The sequence below is a fragment of the Hyla sarda genome, chromosome 5, assembly GCF_029499605.1.
Source record: "Hyla sarda isolate aHylSar1 chromosome 5, aHylSar1.hap1, whole genome shotgun sequence".
Classification (NCBI taxonomy): domain Eukaryota; kingdom Metazoa; phylum Chordata; class Amphibia; order Anura; family Hylidae; genus Hyla; species Hyla sarda.
In genome coordinates, this window is record NC_079193.1 from 381,671,121 (window position 1) to 381,694,428 (window position 23,308).

General features: G+C 41.6%; 1 protein-coding gene across 2 annotated transcripts in view; it reads left to right on the forward strand.

The window, feature by feature from the left end:
* LOC130274490 (ubiquitin carboxyl-terminal hydrolase CYLD-like) overlaps window positions 1-23,045 on the forward strand; it is a 40,181-nt gene extending 17,136 nt beyond the window's left edge. For both annotated transcript variants that reach the window (XM_056522892.1, XM_056522893.1), the window contains exons 7-15: window positions 6,619-6,754; window positions 7,333-7,443; window positions 8,436-8,527; window positions 11,189-11,255; window positions 12,204-12,336; window positions 12,419-12,527; window positions 20,227-20,345; window positions 20,627-20,834; window positions 21,393-23,045. In XM_056522892.1, the coding sequence (XP_056378867.1) occupies window positions 6,619-6,754; window positions 7,333-7,443; window positions 8,436-8,527; window positions 11,189-11,255; window positions 12,204-12,336; window positions 12,419-12,527; window positions 20,227-20,345; window positions 20,627-20,834; window positions 21,393-21,577 (1,160 nt within the window). In that variant the 3' untranslated portion in view covers window positions 21,578-23,045. The remainder of the gene's footprint in view (window positions 1-6,618; window positions 6,755-7,332; window positions 7,444-8,435; window positions 8,528-11,188; window positions 11,256-12,203; window positions 12,337-12,418; window positions 12,528-20,226; window positions 20,346-20,626; window positions 20,835-21,392) is intronic.
* Window positions 23,046-23,308: the final 263 nt, after the last annotated feature.

The following is a 23,308-nucleotide window of genomic DNA, read 5'->3' on the forward strand; positions in this document are numbered from 1 at the left end:
GCGTTGAGGGGGTAGGGCATGATGTCAGGAGTGGGCGGGGCTATGACATCACAAGCTTTCGGCTCTAGTGTTCGGAACAGTCGGTTCCAAACGCTGAGCAGCGGAGTACCCCTTTAATGTTTGCAAATGCACACAGGAACAGAGACCTACATTTTTGGAGACAAGTCCTGTGGTCTAAAATCGTTACTTTTGGAGGAAAAAGGGAGAATCTTGGAAGCCACAAAACACCATCCCAACTGTGACCCACGGGGGCAGTATGATGATGTTGTGGGGGGAGACTGGTGCACTTCACAAAATAGATGGCATCATGAGAAAAGAAGATTATGTGGCAACACTGGAGCAACATCTCAAGACATCAGCCAGGAATGGTAAAGCTTGGGAAGAAATGGCTCTTCCAAATGGACCTGAAGTATACTGCCAAACTTGTTACAAAGTGCCTTAAAGGGGTACTCCGGTGGAAAACGTATTTTTTTTTTTTTTAAATCAACTGGCGCCAGAAGGTTACAACAGATTTGGAAATTAAGAATAAATTGTATTTGTGTATCGGCGCACATAAAAGGAACACACATATGGGAACAAACTTACTAATGCAGTTGGTTTATTAGTGTCTGGATGAAATAAGAAGATATTGAGGAGTGAGCTGGTGTTGGTTTCGTTCACTAGGCAGAAAAAATAAATAAAGGAACGGTTTTTAAGTAAATACTCCAGATACTATATCTATGTCATAGGATTGTGTCGATTTGGTAAATACTGCAGCAGATAGACTTACTTCTATCTTTAGAGTTGAGCTATGATGCAGATAGATGCCGACCCCCCCACCTCGATGACCGTAATTGGCGGAAAACTTCTGTCTCACTCACTACATATATTTGTAAGATAATCGTGATTGAGTGATTCGAGTATAATACAATCTGCTTACATGTACACAGTAATAGTAAAGTGTAAATCTATATATGGTACCATGTAATAGGCACTATGAGTGGTTGAAGGTACCTGTGGTCTGAAAGCTGGTTTGCATAGATAGATCCACGGAGCGTTGTTTGTCCTGAGTTGCGGTGAAAGATACCAGTGTGCACGATACAATCCACGGGGCGTTATTCGTCCAAAGGTATATTGTGGGTACTGCAGCACAGTCCTTCCAGGAGCCCCCAGAGGGACAGTATGACAGGCAGTCCAGATAGACAGCGGGTGAAGGCGCCGGGAGATCTGCTCCGGCCGTGAGCGTCTCACCGGTGCGACCACGCTGTGATAGTTTGCAAGGAGATCTGATTACTGAACGTGACGTCACGATTGCAGCTACAGCAAGGCGCAGGAGCCAAAGAATCATCTAACGCGTTTTGGTCAGTACGCTGACCTTCGTCAGAGATGAAAAGTCACTACTGGCTCCTGGTATTTATGCAAACTATAGATGTTAGTCCGGGCCGGCCCAGTATTCATGTTCGCCTCTCTGGCAACCATACTTTCCTGATTGCCAATTTCTAGTGGGGTGTATGCACCATATCTAATCTTTATGGATAGTGTGTTAATCAATATATGTCTCAGACTCCAAATCTAGTATTTGCACATTCATATACGCAATACTTCCGGACCTTGGCTATACAAAACGCATAAAAAACGCAAGCAAAGAATGCACAATGTGAACATGTTCCTATCTAGAAAATTTGTTGCTGAATCAACAAACTAATCGGTTAAGAATGGGGGGTAAAAATGTCCTATATATCAATATTGCCACTCTGACACATAACCGGGCTAGCATAAGGGATATTACTTTTAATTTATTAAGTTTAAAAAAAAAAAAATTTATAATATTTAAAAGTATTTGATTTTTAAATGGGACACTTATCAAAAAAAATTATACGGTATATATCATAAAAAGGCAAATAATTCCAGATCGATATTTAAACCGTATGGGGATATTGTGTTTAGATTAAAAATCCAGCGGCTCTCCGTTCTTGACATGTTTGCCACGTGATTTCCACCTCGCCAATGTTTTTTTACTTTTTCTAGTCCAAAAAATGAGGATTGTGCAAAAGACGCATTGTGCTTCTCCACAAGAGAGTGGATGGCCCAAAAATTTCCTCTCTATGTTGTAAATATGTTCTCCAATTCGAGTGGACAAAATGCGTTTTGTCCGTCCCACATACATTTTGCCACATGGGCATTGAATGCCATAAATGACATCTTTAGATTTGCAATTTATGTGCGACTTTATAGTGCTTCTAAAAAAGAGCCATCCCAACTTTCCACTTCACGCAATGGAGTTCTTTTTAATTCAGTTTTTTGCAACATTTATATGACCGACATGGAAAAAACCCGTTTTCCTGGAAGAACGTAACCTGGTCTTTACAAGGCTTATTTTTGATAGTCGGTGCCACCCTATTCCCTATGTTGGATGTTTTTTTTAAAATAAAAGTGGGGTGTTTTGGTAGCAATTGTCCCACAATTCTGTTGCCTTTCAAAATTTCCCAATGTTTTTTTACCATTTTCTTGAATAGATAACTCTGATTATTGTAAGTAGTAATAATTGGTACTTTGATATTTTCGGTAGTTTCTATTGATATTTCCTTCCGTTTTTTAGTTAATAAAGTGCTTCGATCCATTTTTTCTACTTGTTCAGCAACTGTAAGTAACATTTCCTTTTCATATCCCTTCTGTATAAAATCATTTTGTAGACTCTCAGCTTCCTTTTTGTATTCGACCACATCCGTACAATTTCTCCGCAATCTGATAAACTGGCTTCTCGGTATATTTCTAAGACAGCTGGGGAGGTGACAACTACTCAAGTCTATATAGCTATTGCTATCAGTAGTTTTTTTTTTAAAGTTTTTGTCCTCAATTCGTTATCTTCTATAAAAACTGTTAGGTCCAAAAAATTAATTTCTGTCCGACTAATAGTGGGCGTGAAGGTAAGATAAAATTCGTTTTTATTTAAATTAGTTAAAAATTAATTTAAAAGGTTTTCCGGAACATTCCATATAAAAATGATGTCATCGATAAAACGCCTCCAGAGGACCAGATTTGACGCCAGGCCGGATGCTGGGAGGATATTGGATTCCTCCCACAACCCCATATAGAGGTTAGAATATCCCGGTGCAAATCTGGTCCCCATGGTGGTGCCCCACGTCTGGAGATAAAAGTCATCATGGTATAAAAAGTAATTATGTTGGAGTATAAATGAAATGCACTCCCAGATGAACTTGGTTTGTTCTTGGGGCAAGGAGGTGTCCCTGTGCATAAAGTTCTCGGCTGCTTGGCGCCCTTTTTCATGTTCTATTATAGTATATAAGGACGTAACGTCCAGGGTCCCTAAGATATATTCTGGTTTCCAAGTTATCTCTCCGAGTATCTGGAGAATATGGGTCGTGTCCTTCAGGTATGTTGGAAGTTGGACCACATATTTTTGTAGCTGAAGGTCCACATACTTCGACAGGTTGGATGTAAGACAGTCAATCCCTGATATAATAGGGCGTCCCGGGGGCTTGGTGGCAGATTTATGTATTTTGGGAATATGATAAAAGGCTGCAATACGGGGGTGTTTTATCATAATAAAATCTGCTTCTTTTTTATTTATAATCCCACTATTTTTCCCTTTTTGTACCAGTCCCACAAATTTTTTGCTGTATTCCAAAGTGGGGTCACTGGGGAGTTTTTTGTATGTTGTTTCATCCTGCAATAGGCGGAGTGCTTCAGAATGGTAATCTTGGATGTTTTGTACAACTATACTACCGCCTTTGTCCGCCGGTCGGACTATGATGTCGTGATTATCTTGTAACGCTCTAATGGCTGTTTGTTCTTTTTTTGTTAAGTTGGATTTATATATTTTATTTCCTTTATCCCTATACCGCCGAATGTCGCGAGTGACCATATTTTCAAAAACTCTAAATGACTCTGAATATTCAGTATAGGGATGAAATAAGGATTTGTTGCTTAAGCTAGTATGTTGGAATTTCGATGGTTCTACTTCTTTATTCATACTAACAGGGTTCCTAATGAAATATTTTTTTAGAGATAAGTTACGCATAAATTTTTTGATGCCAATAAAGGCTTCAAATTTGTTAAACGAATTTGAGGGGGCAAATTTCAAGCCCTTTTGTAATAGGCTAGATTCATCCTTATTCAATATATATTCACTGAGGTTATATATTTTCTGGGGGGGTGAGGTGTCCTGGTTATTTACATTAGTGTTTTTCCTTTCTAATATAGATTTCTTCTTTTTGGTGAGCTTCCCCCCTCTTCTTATAGTTTTTTTTTCCTCCTCGTTTCCGAAAAAAATCTTCCTTAGGTGTTCCTTTTGGATTATTTTGAGTATCTGTTTTCTTCCTATATGTTTGGTGGTTACGTAAAGGGGTACTTTTGTTCTTATTAGTGTTAGTTTCTACAACCTTTTTTCCTGTGTGTTTCCTACTATTATCCCTGTTCGTAGTTTTAGGTTTTACTACTGGTTCATTTTCAATAACTGATCCATTTTCAATTTCCCCATTCTCTGACTCAACCCCCTCCCTTTCTTCCAATATAGAAAATCTGTTGGTAATAGATATTAATTCCTGTGGGGCAGGTTCTGATAATTCGGTTCTGCATGGGGACTGTGACTGCATTTGTGGGGTTTGACATATAGAAATGATCCCCAAGTTGATTTCTTCCTCTATGTGCAAGTTGGTTTCATCTATAGTGTGTAGTTGTGCCATATTAATTGGCGTGGTGGGACCTGGTGGGAAGATTTGTGACTCTTCTGGTACTTCATCTCTAACAAATTTGCTTTTGTTTCTTTTTTATTATTTCTTTTTCCTTAGTTTTTATCCTTTGTTTGATGCTGTTGGAGAGATAGATAATTTCTTGATGGTATCTGAAGGGTTGTAATTTTTCAAAAATCCTTTTAATTTCACTTTTAGCTGTTAGTAGGTTGTGTTTCCTCTTTTCTATGATGAATAGTACGGTCTGTTTAGAAAATTCATGCATCATTGCGTTCCACTCCTCCAGAGTTCCAGGGTCACCTAAGTCGCTGGTTAAATTTTTTGATATTTTTAGACCCTTAGGGATAATATCCCAATTTAAATATTTTTCCAGGGTTGCTATCTCCCAAAGATCCCTCATTTCCGAAATCAAGAATCTTTCTAAACGTTTTAGATCATATATAGCTTTTTCTATACTGTCTCTATTTTGTATATTCTCATTTATGCTTTGATTCTTAGGAAACTGAAAAAAAGTTTTGAATATTATTAATGCGGGCTCTCCTATCTTCCCATAGGTCCATCCCGCAGCCTTGTGATTAGCCAGGAACAAACAAAAATAATATGTAGTATATAATCACTGGCGCAGAGATGGTTCCCTTTTAGGCAGCCAAGATACAACAATAAGGGTCCTGGCTGGGGCCCAAATAAAAGGAATAAGCTCAAGAATAAATTGTATTTGTGTATCGGCGCACATAAAAGGAACACACATATGGGAACAAACTTACTAATGCAGTTGGTTTATTAGTATCTGGATGAAATAAGAAGATATTGAGGAGTGAGCTGGTGTTGGTTTCGTTCACTAGGCAGAAAAAATAAATAAAGGAACGGTTTTTAAGTAAATACTCCAGATACTATATCTATGTCATAGGATTGTGTCGATTTGGTAAATACTGTAGCAGGTAGACTTACTTCTATCTTTAGAGTTGAGCTATGATGCAGATAGATGCCGACCCCCCGCCTCGATGACCGTAATTGGCGGAATTGTAAATTACTTCTATTAAAAAAAAATCATAATCCTTCCAGTACTTTTTAGGGGCTGTATACTACAGAGGAAATGCTTTTCTTTTTGGATTTCTCTTCTGTCACGACCACAGTGCTCTCTGCTGTCCATTTTACGAACTGGCCAGAGCAGCATATATTTGCTATGGGGATTTTCTCCTGCTCTGGACAGTTCCTAAAATGGACAGCAGAGGTCAGCAGAGAGCACTGTGCTCGTGAAAGAAGAGAAATCCAAAAAGAAAAGCATTTCCTCTGTAGTATACAGCCACTAAAAAGTACTGGAAGGATTATGATTCTTTAATAGAAGTAATTTACAAATCTGTTTAACTTTCTGGCACCAGTTGATTAAAAAAAAAAAATAATAATAATAAGTTTTCCATCAGAGTACCCCTTTAAGGATAACAAAGTCAATGTTTTGGAGTGGCCATCACAAAGCTCTGATCTCATTCCTTTTGAAAATGTATGGGCAAAGCTAAAAAGGCAGGTGCGGGCAAGGCGACCTACAAACATGGCTCAGTTAAACCAGTTCTGTCAGGGGGCAGGCTGTGATGTCACGAGGGGGCGGAGACGGGACATCTCGAGGGGGCGGAGACGGGACGTCACGAGGGGCTCCGGCCCCTGTATCGTCCGTCATTATGCATGGAGCGAATTAGCTCTGTGCAGTAATGACAGAGGGGTGCTGCAGCCAAGATCCCGGGGGTCCCCAGCGGCAGGACCCCTGCGATCAAACATTTTATCCTTTGGATAGGGGATAAGATGTCTAGGGGCGGAGTACCCCATTAAGGGCAATGCTACCTAATGATAATGAAATGTATGTAAACTTTCAACTGGTTTCAACTGTATCAGAATATAACTCACATGTGTGTTACAGGAATCCTCTTTGTTTCAGGTAGAGAGGACAGTCACCCCCTGTCGGGGAAGGTTCCTCCTCTGCAGGGCGCTGCGGCTGTGGATACTTTAGAAGGAGATATGAGGGGTATTCAAGGTCATTGCAATTCCTGCTACATGGATGCTGCACTCTTTAGGTATTTCTGACCACAACAGACTTGTTTATGGCTCCTCGTGGGCGGGGCTGTTCTACAAGACAAGTATTGAGAGGATTCCTGGGAAATTAAAACTATGATTTCCTTATTTCATTTCCAAACCATTATTTCAAGGACATTACTTTGCAATTATTACTATGTGGATTGTTTTTGGTAACTCGTGGGTGGGGCTTGGTAAGACAGGGGCTCCTCATTGATAATGTTGACAACTTCATGAAGGTTTCTTTTTAGGCCTATTAAATGATTATTTTAAAGACAATGTTAGCAGGTCTTTCTATGTAGATATTGCTCTTCTCAGGTAACTTGGAGGAGGTCTTTAGTTAGTGAATTGTTCTTCAGGGGCGGGGCATGACCACACAATACAGCATTTTCTTGCTTTCCAGTGCAGGAATAACAGTTTCTAGCAATATAATTTAGTCTCTTTGATGAAACGATTTGATACAGTGTTTCAGGTCTTAGGTAACGTTGGCCCCTCTAATAATAATAATAGTTCCATTTATATATATATATATTCTTAATTTTTGTTGTTGTTGTTGTTTTTTATAATTTTTTTTGTACAGTCTCTTCTCCTGTAGCTCTGTGTTGGATTCTCTGCTCTTTAAACCTTCATCGCTCCCCGATGGCAAAATCCAACAAACCCTGAGGGAAGAAATAGTCAACCCCCTGCGCAGGTGAGTGAGAATTTTGATGTTGAATTAATTTATAGTGTTGCTCACGAATATTCGCAATTCGAATATTATTCGCGAATATCGCATATTCGCGAATTCGCGAATTTCGCGAATATAGCGCTATATATTCATAATTACGAATATTCGTTTTTTTTTTTTTTCTTTTCTTCACAGTACACATCACAGTGATCATCCCTCTCTGCTTTCAGCTTGTGTGGTGTAAAGAAGGCTCTAATGCTACTATGTGAGACTGGCGTGCGTAAATTCGCATATGCGAAAATTAGCATATGTTAATCTTCGCATATGCGAATTTTCGCGTATACTAATTTTGTATGTGCTAATATTCACATATGTCAATTTTCGCATTCGCGAATGTTCGCATATGCGAAAATAAAACGAGAGTATAACGAATATGCGAATATTCGCGAATATATGACGAATATTCGTCCATATATTCGCGAATATTCGCGAATTCGAATATGGCCTATGCCGCTCAACACTATTAATTTATTCCAATGTTTTTAAAATAAAAAGTAAAAATAAGGGGCAACAAATGGGGCTCATAGAAAGATGAAAGAAGTTAAGCTTCGGTGGCTCCAGCAGCCGGGGGCTATGGTTGTGACATCTCGGCCACGCCCTCTTGCACCATCATGCCACACCCCCTCCATTCATGTCTATGGGAGGGGGAGTGTCGGCCGACACGCCCCCTCCAATAGACATGAATGGAGGGGATATGACCTGACATCACGAGGAGGCGTGGCCGTAACGTCACACCCATTGCCGCAGGAACCTGGCATTTGTTTAGAACGCCAGGTGCTGCGGGAGATCACGGAGGGCCCCACCAGTGGGACCCCAGCGATCAGACTTCTTTTTCCCCTGTCCTTTGGATAGGAGATAACATGTCTAGCAGCGGAGTACCACTTTAATTCCATTTTCTTTCTTTTTTCCCTAAGTTGATAGGCCAAGTAATAAACTTTAAATTTAATTCTTCACAGGAACGGCTTTGTGTCCGCGGACAGTGTGATGACCCTGCGCTGCCAACTAATGGAGGAAAGTCAGTGCCCCAGCTTCACCACCTCCGAGAAAGGTATGAAGAGGCCGTACCGGCTGTGTCACCATGGAGTACAGATCCAGCAACAGCATAACAGATAATACAAGTCTGTGCAGCATGGAGAGACAGTCTACTATACAACAGATAATATAGGAATGTACAGCATGGAGAGGCAGTCTACTGTACAGCAGATAATACAGGAATGTACAGCATGGAGAGACAGTCTACTGTACAGCAGATAATACAGGGATGTACAGCATGGAGAGACAGTCTACTGTACAGGAGATAATACAGGAATGTATAGCATGGAGAGACAGTCCACTGTACAGCAGATAATACAGGAATGTACAGCATGGAGAGACAGTCTACTGTACAGCAGATAATACAGGAATGTACAGCATGGAGAGACAGTCTACTATACAACAGATAATATAGGAATGTACAGCATGGAGAGGCAGTCTACTGTACAGCAGATAATACAGGAATGTACAGCATGGAGAGACAGTCTACTGTACAGCAGATAATACAGGGATGTACAGCATGGAGAGACAGTCTACTGTACAGCAGATAATACAGGAATGTACAGCATGGAGAGACAGTCTACTGTACAGGAGATAATACAGGAATGTACAGCATGGAGAGACAGTCTACTGTACAGGAGATAATACAGGGATGTACAGCATAGAGAGGCAGTCTACTGTACAGCAGATAATACAGGGATGTACAGCATGGAGAGACAGTCTACTGTACAGGAGATAATACAGGAATGTACAGCATGGAGAGACAGTCTACTGTACAGGAGATAATACAGGAATGTACAGCATGGAGAGACAGTCTACTGTACAGCAGATAATACAGGAATGTACAGCATGGAGAGACAGTCTACTGTACAGGAGATAATACAGGACTGTACAGCATGGAGAGACAGTCTACTGTACGGCAGATAATACAGGAATGTACAGCATGGAGAGACAGTCTACTGTACAGGAGATAATACAGGAATGTACAGCATGAAGAGACAGTCAACTGTACAGCAGATAATACAGGAATGTACAGCATGGAGAGACAGTCTACTGTACAGCAGATAATACAGGAGTGTACAGCATGGAGAGACAGTCTACTGTACAGCAGATAATACAGGAATGTACAGCATGGAGAGACAGTCTACTGTACAGGAGATAATACAGGAATGTACAGCATGGAGAGAGAGTCTACTGTACAGGAGATAATACAGGAATGTGCAGCATGGAGAGACAGTCTACTGTACAGCAGATAATACAGGAATGTACAGCATGGAGAGACAGTCTACTGTACAGGAGATAATACAGGAATGTACAGCATGGAGAGACAGTCTACTGTACAGGAGATAATACAGGAATGTACAGCATGGAGAGACAGTCTACTGTACAGGAGATAATACAGGAATGTACGGCATGGAGAGACAGTCTACTGTACAGCAGATAATACAGGAATGTACGGCATGGAGAGACAGTCTACTGTACAGCAGATAATACAGGAATGTACGGCATGGAGAGACAGTCTACTGTACAGGAGATTATACAGGAATGTACAGCATGGAGAGACAGTCTACTGTACAGCAGATAATACAGGAATGTACAGCATGGAGAGACAGTCTACTGTACAGCAGATAATACAGGAATGTACAGCATGGAGAGACAGTCTACTGTACAGGAGATAATACAGGAATGTACAGCATGGAGAGACAGTCTACTGTACAGCAGATAATACAGGAATGTACAGCATGGAGAGGCAGTCTACTGTACAGGAGATTATACAGGAATGTACAGCACGGAGAGACAGTCTACTGTACAGCAGATAATACAGGAATGTACAGCACGGAGAGACAGTCTACTGTACAGCAGATAATACAGGAATGTACAGCATGGAGAGACAGTCTACTGTACAGGAGATAATACAGGAATGTACAGCATGGAGAGACAGTCTACTGTACAGGAGATAATACAGGAATGTACAGCATGGAGAGACAGTCTACTGTACAGGAGATAATACAGGAATGTACAGCATGAAGAGACAGTCTACTGTACAGCAGATAATACAGGAATGTACAGCATGGAGAGACAGTCTACTGTACAGCAGATAATACAGGAATGTACAGCATGGAGAGACAGTCTACTGTACAGGAGATAATATAGGAATGTACAGCATGGAGAGACAGTCTACTGTACAGCAGATAATACAGGAATGTACAGCATGGAGAGACAGTCTACTGTACAGCAGATAATACAGGAATGTACAGCATGGAGAGACAGTCTACTGTACAGCAGATAATACAGGAATGTACAGCATGGAGAGACAGTCTACTGTACAGGAGATAATACAGGAATGTACAGCATGGAGAGACAGTCTACTGTACAGCAGATAATACAGGAGTGTACAGCATGGAGAGACAGTCTACTGTACAGGAGATAATACAGGAATGTACAGCATGGAGAGACAGTCTACTGTACAGGAGATAATACAGGAATGTACAGCATGGAGAGACAGTCTACTGTACAGGAGATAATACAGGAATGTACAGCATGGAGAGACAGTCTACTGTGCAGGAGATAATACAGGAATGTACAGCATGGAGAGACAGTCTATTGTACAGCAGATAATACAAGTCCAATATTCGGTGTATATAACTCTTATAATAGTTTTTACATTTCTTCTCAGATCCAGAAGAGTTCCTCAACCTCATTATGCACCGAATCCTGGGGTCGGATCCTCTCTTAAAGCTTCAGTAAGTTGCAGCTATAGAGCCAACTATCAGGGCATCTGTGGAAAAGGGGGTGAGTTCTGGTAGTCTTATGCCTCCTCCCCATGCAATACCAGAATGGTAACAATGTGACTGATGCCCAGGAGGAGGCCCTGGCTGTGTGAGCAGTGGGGCTATTTTGACTCTATGGGTACCTCTGAAAACTCTGAGATTGCAGGGATTTTCCAAATTGTCATGAATGTATAAAAAAAAATGCTATTTTTTCATATACTTTGTTTATCAATTGATATTTTCTGTTCACACTTAAAGGGGTATTCCGGGCAAAACATTTTATCCCTTATCCAAAGGATAGGGGATAAGACATCTGATCGTGGGGGCCCGCTGCTGGAACCCCCCCCCCCCCCGATCTCTCTATGCAGGGACTACGTCTCTAGTTTCGGAAACCTCCGAAGGGAGGGGGTGTGGCGTGCCGTCACATTCCCAGTCCCGGAAATCCGGAGGTTTCTGAAACTAGAGACGCAGTCCCCGCAATCAGACATCTTATCCCCTATCCTTTGCATAGGGGATAAAATGTTTTTGCCCGGAATACCCCTTTAAGTTTAATGCTCAAGGAGAAGAGCCTGGACTCCAGACCGATACATTTCACCTGCACTGATACATTGTAACAAACAACAATGGACAGGAAGAGATTTGTGCTGCGGATGTGTTAAGCTTTGAACTAGATTCTACTGTAACAAACCCTCAGCTGTAAGAAATATTAGGTCATTAGGTGTTCGGTCCCTGTGGACAGTGATGCTTCTGTTTATTAGATGCAAATAGTGATCTTAAAGGGGCACTCCACTGCTCAGCGTTCGGAATTTAATGTTCTGAACGCTTCGAGCCGGCGCCTTTAATCTGGCGAGGAATGAAACCACAAAGTCCAGTATCATTTACATGAGGTTTCTGGGTGACTCTGGTTGTTCCTCCTGGCAGGTGTGAGGATCAGCGGGTGCAGGAGAGCTACTGTTATCAGATCTTCATCGAGAAGCAGCAGGAGATGACGGTGCCCAATGTCCAGCAGCTCCTGGAGCAATCCTTCCACCACTCCAGGCTGAAGCTGGCCGAGGTGAGGACCAGTCTATTGTTCTCTGTTATCAGCCGCGGGGGAGGGGCTAGATGGTCTGTGATGCGTCTCCTCTTCCCCCCAGGTCCCGTCCTGCTTCATTATCCAGATGCCGCGATTCGGGAAGGAATATAAGATGTTCAGTAAGATTGTCCCATCTCTGGAGCTGGACGTCACCGATCTCCTCTCAGATAGTGAGTGTGGGGGGAGGGGAGGGGGGGGGGGTATTCGTGCCACTCAGTCCCAAGGTGGGGGGTTGCTGGGTGGTAGGGCCTGTCCTTATTACTTTATATCTGGAGGCCCTCATCTCCAATCCTGAACAGCCCTCTCTATAGTCTCTACTATAATTATGGGGTCTGTTACTGTCTAATTGTACTGTATTGTATATATCATCTGCTCAGCTCCTCCTGCTCTATAACATGATACCTGCAGATTGTACTGTATTGTATATATCATCTGCTCAGCTCCTCCTGCTCTATAACATGATACCTGCAGATTGTACTGTATTGTATATATCATCTGCTCAGCTCCTCCTGCTCTATAAAATGATACCTGCTGATTGTACTGTATTGTATATATCATCTGCTCAGCTCCTCCTGCTCTATAACATGATACCTGCAGATTGTACTGTATTGTATATATCATCTGCTCAGCTCCTCCTGCTCTATAACATGATACCTGCAGATTGTACTGCATTGTATAAATCTGCTCAGCTCCTCCTTCTCTATAAAATGATACGTGCAGATTGTACTGTATTGTATATATCATCTGCTCAGCTCCTCCTGCTCTATAACATGATACCTGCAGATTGTACTGTACTGTATATATCATCTGCTCAGCTCCTCCTGCTCTATAACATACCTGCAGATTGTACTGTATTGTATATATCATCTGCTCAGCTCCTCCTGCTCTATAACATGATACCTGCAGATTGTACTGTATTGTATATATCATCTGCTCAGCTCCTCCTGCTCTATAACATGATACCTGCAGATTGTACTGTATTGTATATATCATCTGCTCAGCTCCTCCTGCTCTATAACATGATACCTGCAGATTGTACTGTATTGTATGTATCATCTGCTCAGCTCCTCTAGCTCTATAACATGTTACCTGCAGATTGTACTGTATTATATATATAATTTGCTCAGCTCCTCCTGCTCTATAACATGATACCTGCAGATTGTACTGTATTGTATATATCATCTGCTCAGCTTCTCCTGCTCTACAACATGATACCTGCAGATTGTACTGTATTGTATAAATCATCTGCTCAGCTCCTCCTGCTCTATAACATGATACCTGCAGATTGTACTGTACTGTATATATCATCTGCTCAGCTCCTCCTGCTCTATAACATGATACCTGCAGATTGTACTTTATTGTATATATCATCTGCTCAGCTCCTCCTGCTCTATAACATGTTACCTGCAGATTGTACTGTACTGTATTGTATATATCATCTGCTCAGCTCCTCTAGCTCTATAACATGTTACCTGCAGATTGTACTGTACTGTATTGTATATATCATCTTCTCAGCTCCTCTAGCTCTATAACATGATACCTGCAGATTGTACTGTATTGTATATATCATCTGCTCTGCTCCTCCTGCTCAATATCATGTTATCTGCAGATTGTACTGTATTGTATATATCATCTGCTCAGCTCCTCCTGCTCTAGAACATGTTACCTGCAGATTGCACTGTATTGTATATATCATCTGCTCAGCTCCTCCTGCTCTATAACATGATACCTGCAGATTGTACTGTATTGTATATATATCATCTGCTCAGCTCCTCCTGCTCTATAACATACCTGCAGATTGTACTGTATTGTATATATCATCTGCTCAGCTCCTCCTGCTCTAACATGATACTTGCAGATTGTACTGTATTGTATATATCATCTGCTCAGCTCCTCCTGCTCTATAACATGATACCTGCAGATTGTACTGTATTGTCTATATCATCTGCTCAGCTCCTCCTGCTCTATAACATGATACCTGCAGATTGTACTGCATTGTATAAATCTGCTCAGCGCCTCCTTCTCTATAACATGATACGTGCAGATTGTACTGTATTGTATATATCATCTGCTCAGCTCCTCCTGCTCTATAACAGGATGCCTGCAGATTGTACTGTATTATATACATGATCTGCTCAGCTCCTCCTGCTCTATAACATGATACCTGCAGATTGTACTGTATTGTATATATCATCAGCTCAGTTCCTCCTGCTCTATAACATTATACCTGCAGATTGTACTGTATTGTATATATCATCTGCTCAGCTCCTCCTGCTCTATAACATGTTACCTGCATATTGTACTGTATTGTATATATTATCTGCTCAGCTCCTCCTGCTCTATAACATGATGCCTGCAGATTGTACTGTATTATATACATGATCTGCTCAGCTCCTCCTGCTCTATAACATGTTACCTGCAGATTGTACTGTATTGTATATATCATCTGCTCAGCTCCTCCTGCTCTATAACATGTTACATGCAGATTGTACTGTATTGTATATATCATCTTCTCAGCTCCTCTAGCTCTATAACATGATACCTGCAGATTGTACTGTATTGTATATATCATCTGCTCCGCTCCTCCTGCTCGATATCATGTTATCTGCAGATTGTACTGTATTGTATATATCATCTGCTCAGCTCCTCCTGCTCTAGAACATGTTACCTGCAGATTGCACTGTATTGTATATATCATCTGCTCAGCTCCTCCTGCTCTATAACATGATACCTGCAGATTGTACTGTATTGTATATATATCATCTGCTCAGCTCCTCCTGCTCTATAACATACCTGCAGATTGTACTGTATTGTATATATCATCTGCTCAGCTCCTCCTGCTCTAACATGATACTTGCAGATTGTACTGTATTGTATATATCATCTGCTCAGCTCCTCCTGCTCTATAACATGATACCTGCAGATTGTACTGCATTGTATAAATCTGCTCAGCTCCTCCTTCTCTATAAAATGATACGTGCAGATTGTACTGTATTGTATATATCATCTGCTCAGCTCCTCCTGCTCTATAACATGATACCTGCAGATTGTACTGCATTGTATAAATCTGCTCAGCTCCTCCTTCTCTATAACATGATACGTGCAGATTGTACTGTATTTTATATATCATCTGCTCAGCTCCTTCTGCTCTATAACATGATACCTGCAGATTATACTGTATTGTATATATCATCTGCTCAGCTCCTCCTTCTCTATTACATGATACGTGCAGATTGTACTGTATTGTATATATCATCAGCTCAGCTCCTCCTGCTCTATAACATTATACCTGCAGATTGTACTGTATTATATACATGATCTGCTCAGCTCCTCCTGCTCTATAACATGTTACCTGCAGATTGTACTGTATTGTATATATCATCTGCTCAGCTCCTCCTGCTCTATAACATGTTACCTGCAGATTGTACTGTATTGTATATATCATCTGCTCAGCTCCTCCTGCTCTATAACATGTTACCAGCATATTGTACTGTATTGTATATATTATCTGCTCAGCTCCTCCTGCTCTATAACATGATGCCTGCAGATTGTACTGTATTATATACATGATCTGCTCAGCTCCTCCTGCTCTATAACATGTTACCTGCAGATTGTACTGTATTGTATATATCATCTGCTCAGCTCCTCCTGCTCTATAACATGTTACCTGCAGATTGTACTGTATTGTATATATCATCTGTTCAGCTCCTCCTGCTCTATAACATGATACCTGCAGATTGTACTGTATTGCATATATCATCTGCTCAGCTCCTCCTGCTCTATAACATGATACCTGCAGATTGTACTGTATTGTATATATCATCTGCTCAGCTCCTCCTGCTCTAACATGATTCCTGCAGATTGTACTATATTGCATATATTATCTGTTCAGCTCCTCCTGCTCTATAACATGATACCTGCAGATTGTACTGTATTGTATATATCATCTGCTCAGCTCCTCCTGCTCTATAACATGATTCCTGCAGATTGTACTATATTGCATATATTATCTGTTCAGCTCCTCCTGCTCTATAACATGATACCTGCAGATTGTACAGTATTGTATATATCATCTTAATCTATGCCTCACATAATGTCCCATAATTGAAGAGTTTCCTACCCTTAGTGATGGAAAATATACATCTTATGAAAGACAGGAGGATTCGCATTATGCAGTAAATCTGTCTTTACTTGCTCCAGCAACAAAATAGTTAATGTAATAAATGGAGAGAAAAAAACTTGAACAACAGGTATACAGTTAAATAGGGGCAATCAAACATGCTATGTGTCCTTTAACAGCCAATCATAGCTCAGTTCAGGTAACAAAGTGATAGGAAATTCCTCCTCTTTCTTGGTGCATAGGAGTCAACAATGTAGAACAGGAACAAAATCTTCAACACGAAACTGGAAGATAAAGACATCAAGGTAGAAACAGGAATCGAAAACTGGAAGCAGGAATCCAGCATGAAGGTCATCTGAAGGCCATGAGAATTCTGTAAGCTAAAAAAGATTAACAATATGATAGGGTTGGGTAAGCATATGGGAGGGATATTGCTCGTCTCTTGTCTTTCATAAAATCTATATTTTCCGGCACCAAGGGTAGGACTATCTTCAATTTTATATCAAGACAGGAGGCTTCCATTATGCAAGTTTAAAGCTTAGATAATAAAATTATTAACAATATAATATGCAGTATAATAACAATAAGAGTTAGAGACATAAAAACATGAGAATCAGGTCTGAAATAAAAGGTTTTAAAGGTAGAGTCAGAGGACCAATTGGCCGCTTTAAAGGGGTACTCTGCAGCTCAGCGTTAGGAACAAATTGTTCCGAACGCTGGAGCCAGCGCCGGGAGTTGGTGAAGTCATAGCCCTGCCCCCTCATGAGGGGGCAGGGCTATGATGTCATGAGCTCCCGGCTCCAGCGTTCGGAACAGTTTGTCCCAAAACGTCTAGAGATGGAAAACAAGACGCCTTGAGGAGTAAACTGTCTACGAGAAATGTCCAGGACTCGGACATCTGAAACTCTCTTGATGGAAATTAGGCATAAAAGAGAAGTTAACTTAAAAGACAATGGCCTTGATTTACTAAGAGTGGTGTGTAGTTTTCTTTATGGGTTTAAAGGGGTACTCCCGTGGAAAACTTTTTTTTTTAAATCAACTGGTGCCAGAAAGTTAAACAGATTTGTAAATCACTTCTATTAAAAAATCTTAATCCTTCCAGTACTTTTTAGGGGCTGTATACTACAGAGAAATCCAAAAAAGAAATGCATTTCCTCTGATGTCATGACCACAGTGCTCTCTGCTGACCTCTGCTGTCCATTTTAGGAACTGTCCAGAGCACGAGAAAATCCCCATAGGAAACATATGCTGCTATGGCAGCAGAGAGCACTGTGCTTGTGATGTCAGCAGAGAGCTCTGTGTTCCAAAAAGAAAATAATTTCCTCTGTAGTATTCAGCAGCTAATAAGCTAATTAAGATTTTTTTAAATAGAAGTAATTTACAAATCTGAATTCAGGTAGAAAACAGACAGGGTGCACATCTACAATCTTGTATAATGATCTAATTGCTTCTCAGCATAATTTCAAAAACTAACAGGTTGTTAGTATATAAGTTTTGATCAAAAAGTACAAGCCCACTCGCCACGTCAAGGCCACCTATTTAGAGTGGCTCCCTAATGTCCCTAGCATAAAATGGTGTAGCACTGGGCGGCGACCACCACCGCCGCGACACCAGTGCCCACAGGGGGAACGGCCCACTGGCAGAGCATGGTAAGTGAGCTGTAGCATCCTGTTCACACTGGTGTGGTGCTGTGCGGCGTCCGTTGCTGCCGTGGCGCCGTGTCTGCGGGAATGTGCGACCCATAGACTTGTTTGGGTGGCACTGGGGCCGCTCTGCCAGTGGGTCGTTCCCCCTGTGGGCACTGGTGTCGCGGAGGTGGTGGTCACCACCCAGTGCTACGCCATTTTATGCTAGGGACGTTAGGGACCCACTCTAAATAGGTGGTCTAGACGTGGCGAGTGGGCTTTGTACTTTTTGATCAAAACGCATACTAACAACCGGTTAGTTTTTGAAATTATGCTGGTACGGTACGCCTTACCTTACCTTAATCAAAAGAGGCGGCAAGATCATTTAGGATATGTGGGATAGGTGCAAGAATGGGATCCAGATTCCTTTCAGAGCACCAATAAACCCAAAGTTTCCAGGCTGATCAGTAAGCTGCACCCGATGCTCTAAACGAATGAATGCCGGGTGCAGCAGAGAGATCAGGACCCCTGTGATCAGACATCTTGTCCTCTGTTCTTTTGATAGGGGATACGATGTCTAGACTACCCCTTTAATATAAAAATTATAAATGTATTATTAAAATTAATAAGGAGGCTGATAAATACACAATATAGTACTAATAAGTACTGTAAGATAATACTGAGGGGAGCTTGGAGAACAGCGTTGAGTGGCTGAGGTAACTGAATGGGTGCTGCGTCTGAGGGGAGAGGCGGGAAGCCGATACTGATCACCATTCGGCAGGTCTCGCAAGATAGCAGTAAAAGAATTATGTCACAGAAGCCAGCAACGGAGCGTGCGCGCACAACAGAGCACCAGCAACGGGACCTGAGAAAAGAAGTAAGCGACGAGAAAATAAACAGGAATGAGAAGATGTAAATACCGGAATATATAATGAATAAGATTGAGTAAACGTAAAAAAAAAAAAAACGGGAACAAATGTATAAGAATAATGGAAAAAAAAAATTATATATTACTTAAGGAGAGCATAATATGCAGACATAACAGCGGGAAAAAAAATATAGAAACATTATGAGGAGAAAGAAAGGAGAATAAACAATAAGGAGAAAACAACCTGTGGACTTGACTTAACTGCGGAGCAGAAAGAAACAGGAGGAATTTCCTATTACATCACCTTATGTTACCTGAACTGAGCTATGATTGGCTGTTATAGGACACATAGCATGTTTGATTGCACCTATTTAACTGTATATCTGTTGTTCAAATTTTTTCTCTCCATTTATTACATTAACTATTTTGCTGCTCGAGCAAGTAAAGTGAGATTTATTGCTTAATGTGAATCCTCCTGTCTTGATATAAAATCTTTTTTTTTTTTTTATAGATTATAGTACTTATATCCCTCTTCTCAGCTCTATGGGGGACATGTATCAAAGATTTTAGCCCTGTTTTGTGTGTATTTTTTTGCGCAAAATTTTGCGCAAGCCCTTTTTTTTTGCGCATTTTTTGGCGCACGTTTTGGTAGTGCATGTCCTCCAGATGTGGCTGAATCAGGGCACCTTGGAGTGACATATATAGTACACATGGATTTATTAACTGCGTACTTTTCCTTTACACCAAAAATGTTGCCGCAAGAGCTGTTTTTTTTGCGCAAATATAAGCCATCTTGGATTTAACGTAGCAAGATGCTATAAATCATCGATTCTATTTTCCAAAGAGTGGATTGAGGAGATTACTATATTTACCCGCAATTTATGAAGCTCATTGCGCTTGATTGATAAATTTATCTCTTCTGTGCATAATTTAGAATTCGGGAAAAGGGGTAAAATGCTTCTACCATACACAAATAATGATACATGTCCTCCTATATGTATACTGCTGCTATCTCTATAGGATCAGTATATACAATAGTTATACCCCCTCCCGCTCTATTTGTATACTGCTGCAATCTCTATAGGATCAGTATATAATAGTTATACATCTCCCCTCTTAGCTCCATCATGATTATCTACTGTTGTACGTCCCGCTCCTTTGGGATCCATTTTGCAGGACAATTCCACATATCATGGAGAGGTTGTTATGGGGTGACAGTGACTATAAGCTGGGGTGACCCCTCTTTGTGTTGTCAGGTCCTCGGGAATGTGTGGTATGCGGGAACCTGGCAACTCATGAATGTGCCGAGTGCTTTAATGACATCATCCTCTCCGACTACGGCCTCAAGCAGTACTGTGCGGTGTGCAGCACACAGGTAAGGTGCCGCATATATGATGGAGTCCTATATAGTCCATTGGGTTCCCCCATAAGCCAACAAAGTGGGCTCTTACTCCATAGAGCCATTACTGTCTATGTCTAACTTGGCGCCCTTTGGTAGTGCTGCCCCTGCAGTAGCGAGATGTTCTAATATGGAGGAAGAACTGGGTAATAACGGGATAACTCCTCTCAATGGGAAGGGAGGAAACTGTAAATTTGGGTTGTCTAAGGTGAGGGGTCTTACCTATATAACACTGGGCTTCTATATCTGCCCTGAAGGTCCATTCACATCACAAGAGGAAAGACCACAAACCCGTCCTGCTACAGATCCCTGACGCCTTCCTGAAGGCGCCAAACAAGATCCCGAGGGAGAAGCTGGAGCTGTTTGCTGTGCTGTGCATCGAGACCAGTCACTACGTCTCCTTCGTGAAGTACGGGACGGAGAAAGGCAGCTGGATGTTCTTTGATAGCATGGCCGACCGATTCGGTGAGCGTCTAAGGTTTACCATCCTACAGGTTCCACATTTAAAGGGGAGCTCCACTAAAAGTCATTAAGGTTTCGGTCACTCAGGAACATCCTGTAGCCTGTATGATGGAGATACCAGCAGGGCCAGTGTTCTTTCCGTGGAGCATCAAGCTTTGTTGGGTTCCAGAACATATACCCCCCCCCCTTAAAGGACATCTTATCCCCTATCCAACGGCAGGACCCCCGCAATCTCCCTGCTGCACCCGGCGTTCTTTTAGAGTGTCAGGTTCAGCAACGGAGGCTTGTGACGTCACGGCAATGCCCCGCTCGTGATGACATCACGAGCGGGGCATTGCCGTGACGTCACAAGCCTCCGCCCCGCATCGCCTGTCATCCGGCACCGAGCGAAATTCGCTCCATGCACCGGATGTCTGGGGTGCCGCAGCCAAGATCACGGATGTCCCCAGTGGCTACCCCCATAATCAGACATCTTATCCCCTTTCCTTTGGATAGGGGATAAAATGTCTAGGGGTGGAGTACCCCTTTAAGTGTGTATCTTAATCTTTATTGTTTCCACAGGGAGTGAAAACGGATACAACATCCCTCGAGTTACCCTCTGCCCGGAGGTGGCCACCTACCTGGCGGCTCCGCTCAGCGACCTCGTGAACCAGAACCCCCGTGAGATGAAAGGTGTGGCCAAACGCCTCTTCTGTGACGCCTACATGTACATGTATCAGAGTAAGAGGATGGCGCTCTATAAGTGAAGGGAGACCCGGAACAGATCTCCACCACACGCCTGGCCCGGATCTGGAAGGACCGCCAATGGAAGAGATCTGTCAGGTCTCTCGGAAGGGTTGGGGTTCCTCCTGTTGGCGACTTATCAATGCAATGTGATGTCTTTCACCTACACGTAGAGCGAGAAGAGGACGTCCATGTCCAGACATTCTCCTATCTGACTCTGGTGCCAATGCCGCCATCTTCTCTTATGGACATGTGGGGGGATAAATGGGAGGAATCTTCAGGTCTGGTCTTCCTTTGAAGGACATCACTGTGAAGTAATAGGATTTCTGGTCTCCTCTTTCAGGTTCCGATCAACTGGTCCAATCCTGGCCCATAATATTCCTTAAATGTGGGATAAAAGGGGTAACATTTGTGCGAAAGCAAACTTTCTACATTGTGACATAGAAATGAATTTATCAATAAAGGGGTTATGCAGGGTTAAAAAACAAAACATAGTTGTTTTCATTTGGAAACAGCGCCACTCTTGGCCTCAGGTTGTGTGTGGTATTGCAGCTCAGTTCCATTTAAGTGAATTGTATGGTGTCCATATTAGGACATGATCAGGCGTCAGACAAACCTCAGTCGTGCCTCAGACGTCAGCCAGACAGCCGTTAAAGTTTTCCAGCCTCCCTACGCTAACTGCGTAGCGGAGGAAAGCAGAAAATGCGCTCTGAGTGGTACGGACAACTGAGCATGTGCAGGACTACGCTCCTAATGCTGCCTACTTTAGCCCTACGCTGTCAGTGGAGTGCTGCGCATGCGCTCCCAGTTTTCTATGAATCGAGGAAAACTTTACATCAACGGCTGTTCGGCTGACATCTGAGGCGTCACGGAGGTTTGTCTGACGCCTGATGATGTCCTAATATGGACACCATATGTAACAATGTATCAGGAATACAGACGATATTCAGAACATCTGGAACAATGTATCAGGGATAGAAATTTACAACATCTGCAGAAATGTAACAATGTATCAGTGATAGGGATGATATTCACAACATCTGGAACAATGTATCAGGGATAGAAATAATATTGTCAACATCTGCAGAAATGTAACAATGTATCAATGATAGGGATGATATTCACAACATCTGTATCAATGATAGATGATATTGACAACATCTGCAGAAATGTAACAATGTATCAGTGATAGGGATGATATTGACAACATCTGTAACAATGTATCAGTGATAGATGATATTCACAACATCTGCAGAAATGTAACAATGTATCAGTGATAGGGGAAATATTCACAACATCTGCAGAAATGTAACAATGTATCAGTGATAGGGATGATATTGACAACATCTTTAACAATGTATCAGTGATAGGGGAAATATTCACAACATCTGTAACAATGTATCAGTGAACGTCTGGTGATCCAGCAATCTCAGGGCCGACACTTTCCAGACTATTGAAAGTTGTTGTTAATTTATCAATAAAATCTAATGACAGTGAAATGTCTCCTTTTTTTTAATAATCTTTAACCCCTTCATGTCCCGGGGTTTTTCCATTTTTGCACTTTAGTTTTTTCCTCACCACCTTTATAAACTCTTTCAATTTTCCACCTAAAAATCCAACAAAATTGTGCAACAAAATTGAAGAAAAAACATAAAATTTTGTCATTTTGGATTCTTCCGTTTCTACACAGTACATTTTTCATTAAAAATGACACCTTATTATTATTCTGTAGGTCCATACGATTAAAATGATCC